We start from the raw sequence: 7,429 nt of genomic DNA on the forward strand, positions 1-7,429 counted from the left end.
GATTTTTGAAATGGAATATTTACGGAATCCCCATGAAAAGGTAAGGTGTGTTGATTTCTATGCAAGTGAACCATTTCAAAATGTTTGACCAAGATTATAGAATAAAATAACAACATCTATACCTAATAGATAAAATACGAAACTACTTTTCATGATAGATAAAAAGGCTCCGTTCACGATGTAGACATGTTTGGTTTTATTTATTTGCTCATTTCAGTCCATATGTGATCCATATTAATTAAAATATTCAATTTTCTTTCTCGAACGGCATCACAATTTCCTGGGGCAAACCAACAAACAAAACCTTGGATACAAATGCTTTATTCGCCGTTTGACTGAGAATTAGTTAATTCTCACTGGTTCTCCGTCTAATGAGGCTTAAGCGTGCCATGGACATTGGCTCATGGCTGCGTATCACCACGAGCGCCTCCTCGAGGTTGGCCACGACCTTGGACATGTCCGGCCGGCCCATCCGTGACAGGCAGAGGCAGCGCTTCGCCGTGTCCGCCACGATCTCCAGCGCCTCCATCTGCGGCAGCGTCGGGTCCAGCGACGGCCGACGGTCCAGCACATCCTTCAGTGCTAGCTTCCCGGTCCCTATGGAGTCCAGCTGCAGGGTGGCCGGATCCTCACCCGTCAGCGCTTCTAGCATCACCATCCCGAAGCTGTACACGTCGTTCACCGTGCTCACACGCTTCGTGCGGGTGTACTCCGGGTCGACGTACCCGGGCGTGCCGACGACCTCCTCGACGAGCTGGCCGCCATGCTCCTCGCCCGCCGCTTGATACAGCGCTGCGCCGAAGCCGGACAGGCGCGGTGTCCAGTTCATGTCCAGGTGGATGCTGGACGAGCTGACGTTGCGGTGGATGACCACCGGCTGCGCACTGCAGTGCAAGTACTGGATGGCCCGGGACGCGCCCAACAGCGCCGCGACGCGGGTCCTCCAGGGCGCCGCCGTCACCAGCGACGAGCGCACGCGCTGCAGGCGGTCTCTAAGCGTGCCGTTGCTCATATGCTCGTAGACGAACATGCGGTCGTCCTCCTCCTCGCACCAGCCGCCGAGGCGCACGATGTGGTCGTGGCGGAGGCGGAGGCGGAAGGTGATCACGAGCTCCGGCACGAACGTGTCATGCGGCCTGTGCTTGTCCAGCACCTTAACGGCCACCTCCGGGCCGTCGTGGAGACGGCCCTTGTACACCGTCCCCGACCAACCTCGGCTGAGCTTGTCGGCAAAGTTGTTGGTCGCCGTTACAATCTCCGCCCACGAGAACATGCAGGGGTAATCGGGCACCACCGTCAGAGTCTGCAGGGAGGCAGAGCTGGAGCCCGGCGATGGCATGGTTGGCACCCATGTGTGTTGGGGACTGATTCGAGCGAGATGACTGGTGATGGCGGCATAGTTGACCATGGGGACGAAGCTGAGAAGGAAGTAGATCCTGTCACTGACTTTCCTGAAGCTATCGGCATGGCGGCGGGCCCCGAAGAACCGGTTGGCGGCGCTCCGGTCCTGGCAGGCGAGGACGAGCTCGTGGGCCTCGCCCAGCACCGTGCGCAGCTCCTTGAGTGGCTGCTCCACCATCGGGTCCGCCGGCGGCAGGCAAGGCAGCACGTCGCCGATGATGGACAGGCGGAGTGCGAGGTGCTCGCACTCCCGCTTGTTCTGGCGCGCTGTCGCCACCGCCCGAATGATCTTGGAGACGAGGCCGGTCGCCTGCTCGATGAGCTGTGCCACCGCTCCCACATTCGCCACCGAGGCGGTATGCCCTAGCCCGACAGGAAACTATACATGATCACACAACAGCAAAAGTGTTAGTATAATAATCTTTTTTTTGCGGGAATGTTAGCATAATAATCAACAACGACAAAACAAAAAAATTGGTCAATAAAGTGTGAATAGTGTCTTGTATATAGCAATAAAAAACTTGTCAAGAAGTCAACACTTGGTTTTGGTTGATGAAAAATTACATACTGGTGTAAAAGGAAATCAAGTTTATTCCTAAAATACTTTTGATTTTTTTTACTTTTCTTGTAATTATTAATATTTTTTCCAATTCCTGTACCCAGGTTTTCTCGCGAAAATTACTGTATGAAAAGTCATTTTTAAGAACTCAGTCATTCCAGAACTTTATGGGTCTACATCTCAGCTGTCTAAAATCTCATTCCACGATATTATTACTTACATCTTAGCTATGCCAAATGCATGGTTTTTCCTCAGTTGGTTTTTTTTCACTCGGTCTCACAAACTATCTCTTGGTGGGCGCGAGGTAGAAACTGATAATTCGGTTATTGAGGTATTAATTTCGGTCAATGAATAGAGGAAAATGAATTGACCTTCAAGATTTACAAACCAACAAATCGGCAACAAAGGATTCTGATGTGATTCTCGATTTAAACCAAATTTCACAAGGTCTAGTAAAATCAATCCTAAACCTCGACCTACCAAGTTTGCAACATCCTTTATTTTTTGCAGAAATCAGTGCATTGAAAAAGAAAGTTACCACTATTTGATGAACACCGGAAGCTTAGGTGTTTTGCAGAAATCAGTGCATTGAAAAATGATGTGCTTGCAAAACTTTCGATCAAGGTGTTTTTTTTTTCAGTGCATTATTATGGAGTTGATGGCAATGTATTTCAACGAAATTTGATTGTATGAAAGACGGATACTTAAAAGATCAAAACTAAAACTATACATACATATGATTTATTTTAGTACTCCCTTCATCACGGTTTAGAAGGCGCGCTTGGAAATTCTCTCGGACTTAGGTGGTTATCTATTGGTTGTGAGATGGGCTAAAAAATAGCATTCACACTAGGCATGCATATAGAAATAGTATATCGGAGTACTAATTAGCTACTAGAAATAAATGCAATGCGCCCTAAACCTTGTCTATAGTGGAAACGCACGCAAATTTAACTGTGCCTTCTAAACTGTGACGGAGGAAGTACAAGCGGAGTTAGCCTACCGCGTAGTTGCCAAGTTTTTTGGGGGAATATAATGCATTATACAGAGCTAGTCGCTTTCTTTCGATACTTTATTGTATCTTTCAGCAAAGTCGCTTTAGAGACTCAGTTTACCGTACCCCAACTTACAGTGGAAGAATGGTAATAATTGAACCTATGGCACTATAATCTAAATTTACATTGTAATGCAAATTATTGGAGAGCGGCGATTCTGCACCTGGGCATGAATAGTAGATTTCAATAAAATAAAAACAATTCAAAAGAATCTGCATTTTTTTAAGCATCCAAGATGATCATGTGCGAAGGTGCGTGCAAATTTTCGTGATGTTTGGACATTTGAGGAGCCCGTGCTAAAAAACTCAAAATTTGGGTGTCAAGGAAACTTCAAAAAATAATATTGTTCAAAGCTGATTAATGTTTGTACGAGCTCCTGAAATATCTAAAACCATGAAATGTTGCACGCTCCTGGCCCACATGAGCATCTTGGATGCCTGAAATTTTTAGATCTTTTTTTAAAAAGTTAATACATATTTTAATTTACTGTTCATGGAGTGGGTGATGTTTTGAATTATAGAAATTATTGAGCTTATATACTACTCCCTCCGTTCCTAAATATAAGTCTTTGTAAAAATTCCACTATAGACCACATGCGGATGTATATAGATGCATTTTAAGTGTAGATTCACTCTTTTTGCTCTGTATGTAGTCCATAGTGAAACCACTACAAAGACTTATATTTAGGAACGGAGGAAGTAGAAACCAGACTTACTATAGTACTATTTTGAGGGTCACCTTGCGGCCGGGAAGGACTATGGTCAGGGACAACCGTTCTGCGTAAATCACAACCCTGTGACCATATATGTTACTTCCTCCGTTCCAAAATAAATGACCCAACTTTGTATTAAAGTTAGTATAAAATTAAGTCATCTATTTTGGAACGAAAGGAGTAGGTTTGACCTTTCGATTGCGCAATAAGGAAGCGCATGTGTGTCGTTGTGAATATATTTATCGAAACTACTGTGCGTACCAACTTAGGATGCGACATGATTGTACGATGATCAACATAGTGGTGTGCTGTAGTTTGGTCATTACAGTGGAGCAGTGGCAGAGCCGGGGCAAAATCCAAAAGGCTAGGGAGATTAGGAGAGAGTCTTAGAAGAAGCTTATCCTTGCAAAAAATTCTCTTGTAGAGGGGACGGGGAGGGGGGGCACCTTGGTCACGCCGTCGCTCCGTGAGTGCACTCAAGTGCAGCGTGAATTATTAATGAACTTTTAGACTAGAATGTACGTGGAGGGAAGATATGTGCGGATCCTTCCCTCTCGCCCATTTACTTAATTTCAGATTCTGTTATTCGAAGGGTCGCACGCGCGTGCGAGTGATCCGTCGTGGAAATTCGGCGGCGAGCAGAGCAGCAGGTCTTCCTCCCTCTCTCTCAGTTTACAAGGCGTGCGCCTACTCCTAGGTCGTCAATTTGACCAACCTAATACAAATCATATATTACAAAAAATATATCGATATAAACTTCAGATGTTCTATTTTTAAAAGGTATAATTTTTATGTTATATAGTTTATATTAAGGTGATAAAATTGGCAACCTAGGTATATGCGTAGGACTTGTAAACTGTGATGGAGGGAGTATATGGTGTGAATTTAATGGGTGATCGTCAAGGTGAGCGCTCATCACACGGCCGACCCTGGCCAGTCCCTCACCTTCCGGCCGGTGACAGCGAGCCCTCCTCACACGCATTGCTCCACGGTCCACGCTAGCTCTGGGCAAACGGAGCGGTTTCAACGGCTTGGCCCGTGGTCTGGGAACTTTCTTTCCCTCGAGAGGGATGGGACGGCACGCTGCACATCTTCTTTCTCCGCAAGTGCAGCCATGCCAACTGATTAGGTTTTCTTTTTTTAGGCGAATGCCAACTGATTAGTAGTATAGGAGTGATTAGTAGTATACTAGTAGTATACTCAGACATGGAGTATATGAGCTCAAGCTCATATGCACCATTTGCTACAGTAAAGTTGAAAAAATATTTCAACATTCAAAACAAATCTGAATTTATCAAATATTGATGTGTGTTTCACATGTGTGTCGATTTCATGATGAAATGATATTTGTGGAGGTCTCAGCAAAATCATGCTCCACAAAAACTATTTTTGGAAGCATTTTGGAGCATTATTCGAGTTTCTGGTAGTGTATATGTGCATATTCATCGTGTATGAAATTGTGTAATGAATGTCAAATGTGTGCAAAATTGTGCAATGCATTTGAATTTTCTTTTTATGAATTTTTAAATGTGTATGAAATGTATATGATAGATTATGTGATATGCTTCATTACTGCTCGGGCTATCGAGATGTAGTGCATGATGGGTTGTACTGCTAGCGGTGTGTCTTTTGTAAGCTCTGCTTGTAGATGCAACCCTAACTGCCAAATACATTATAGAAGCCACCACTAATGGGTCGATTCGGAAGGCCCTCGGTAATGTCCTCGCTGCTGACATGCCCCATCACTCGACCCATTTGTGGTGACCTATGTATCTAGGACACACTGCTCAGAAAGCGGCTATTCCTCAGTACTGAGTGCACTATGCCGACGGCCAGGGCCGTCGGCATAGCCCTGAATGGCCGTCAGGACAGGCCTATGCCGACGGCCCCCGTCGGCATAGGGCCGTCGGCAACATATCCGTCGGCGTAGCCAGGAAGGCCGTCGGCATAGAAAGGCCGTCGGCATAGGGCCTATCCCGACGGTGTCCGTACATCTATGCCGACGGCCCTGGCCGTCGGCAACGTTATCGCCTAACGGCGGCCGCCGTCAAGTGCTGACCAATGCTTGCTCACCACGTGGCACGTCTATGCCGACGGCCTAGCCGTCGGTATAGTTTCAAACTAAGCCGACGGCATAGCCGTCGGCATAGACGTGCCACTTGGCAAGCAGGCCTCACCCCTGGGGCGGGTCTATGCCGACGGCCTAGCTGTCGGCTTAGTTTGAAACTATGCCGACGGCTAGACCGTCGGCATAGGCCTGCCACGTGGCAGCCACTAGGAGCTCCTGGAGCAGGCCTATGCCGACGGCCTAGCCGTCGGCTTAGTTTGAAACTATGTCGATGGCTAAGCCGTCGGCATAGACCTGCCACTTGGCAGCCACTGGGAGCTCACGGCTGCTCTATGCCGACGACCTAGCCGTCGGCATAGTTTCTGTCTGTTTTTTTTTCTTTTTTCTGTTTTGTTTCAGCTCAATTCATTTGAATATATACAGCATCACACAACAAATATATGCATCACATAACAGCTGGCCCAGCAGCATCACACAACAAATTCATCATCACACATCATAAGAAGCATCGCAAAGCATAAACATATAAGTATCATCACCACCAAGCATAAGAATCTCACAAACAACAATAAGAAACATCACAAGCATATAAGTATCATCACCACCAAGACCGCCACAATGTGAACCAAAGGCTTAAGCGCCAGGACGTCGAGCACCACGGAGGTCGTCACCGCCAAGACCGCCGAAGCCCAGGTCGTCACTGCTAGCGGCAGCGCTACCGCCAAGACCGCCTCCGCCTCCGCCTCCATGGATCGGAGTGGTCGGGCTCCGTGACTCGGGAGTGCTGTGAAGACCACCGCCAACGGTAGATCCACCTATTCCCTGGATGTTGAAAAGACATATTAACGGGATATATGACTGTGTTGAAAGGCATGACATGCTTTGGGTGAATAGATTGGGGATGAACTAGCCGGCGAGGGGCCAGCGTTCTGTGCCACAAACTCCTCAAAGCTCATCAGCACTGGTTGTGCTGGAGGGCATTGTGCTGGAGGGAACTGAGGACGCCTACCGGCCGCCATATCCTGAAAAGCCTGCTACATCTGGCTATCCCTCTGCACTTGGTGTTCATAAAGCCTCTGATGCCACGCCATGGTCTCCTGGTGTGTGTACTCCAGGTAGGCCTATGGTATGACATGATGGAACTCATAAAACTACTAAATGCGGAAAATAAAGTGAGCAATGAAGATAAGAGAGAAAATACTTACAGATTGTTGCTCCTGAAAGAGGGACTGTGTACTGGTCACTGGCTGGCTCGTGCGCTGGCTCAGGCTCGGGTCGATCCAACGAAGCTGTGTGTAGGAGATACTAGGAGTGATCACAACATCGAGAACCGCCTCCCGACCATGCTCCTTGGGCCCCATGCTCACCATCGCCCTGTCATCCAGAGGCGCCGCAATGGGGTCAGGTGTGTCAGGATGCAACTTCAGATACGCTTCGGAGTAGGCCTGCTTCCTCCCCGCGGTCTTCTTGCCATAGTACTGGGGCTCGCCAGGCTTGGAGTCCTTCCGCGTATGGGAGATCTCCCACGCCTGCATGTCTGACAGCGGCCGCTTCAGTTTCTCCTCCCGCACCACCAAACAGAGGTTAGTCATACATAAGAAAGTGATGGTAAATAGAAGAAGAAGAATGTTTAA

General features: G+C 47.5%; 1 protein-coding gene across 1 annotated transcript; it reads right to left on the reverse strand.

Annotated features, from left to right (window-relative positions):
• Nucleotides 1-208: 208 nt before the first annotated feature.
• LOC123056574 (putative serine/threonine-protein kinase-like protein CCR3) lies at nucleotides 209-5,575 on the reverse strand. Its single transcript, XM_044479928.1, has 2 exons — nucleotides 5,540-5,575; nucleotides 209-1,780 (listed from the first exon to the last, which is right to left on the reverse strand). Exons 1-2 carry the CDS (start codon nucleotides 5,573-5,575, stop codon nucleotides 347-349), a joined length of 1,470 nt encoding a protein of 489 aa, XP_044335863.1. The 3' UTR covers nucleotides 209-346.
• Nucleotides 5,576-7,429: the final 1,854 nt, after the last annotated feature.

Source organism: Triticum aestivum, chromosome 3A, assembly GCF_018294505.1.
Source record: "Triticum aestivum cultivar Chinese Spring chromosome 3A, IWGSC CS RefSeq v2.1, whole genome shotgun sequence".
NCBI lineage: Eukaryota > Viridiplantae > Streptophyta > Magnoliopsida > Poales > Poaceae > Triticum > Triticum aestivum.

Bases quoted from the DNA above. Each gene is read 5' to 3' on its own strand.
- LOC123056574 (XM_044479928.1), bottom strand. From the start codon at position 5,575: ATGCCGACGGCCCTGGCCGTCGGCATAGTGCACTCA. The intron at 1,781-5,539 runs GTACTGAGGAAT...GATCATGTATAG, and splicing joins CCGTCGGCATAGTGCACTCA to TTTCCTGTCGGGCTAGGGCA.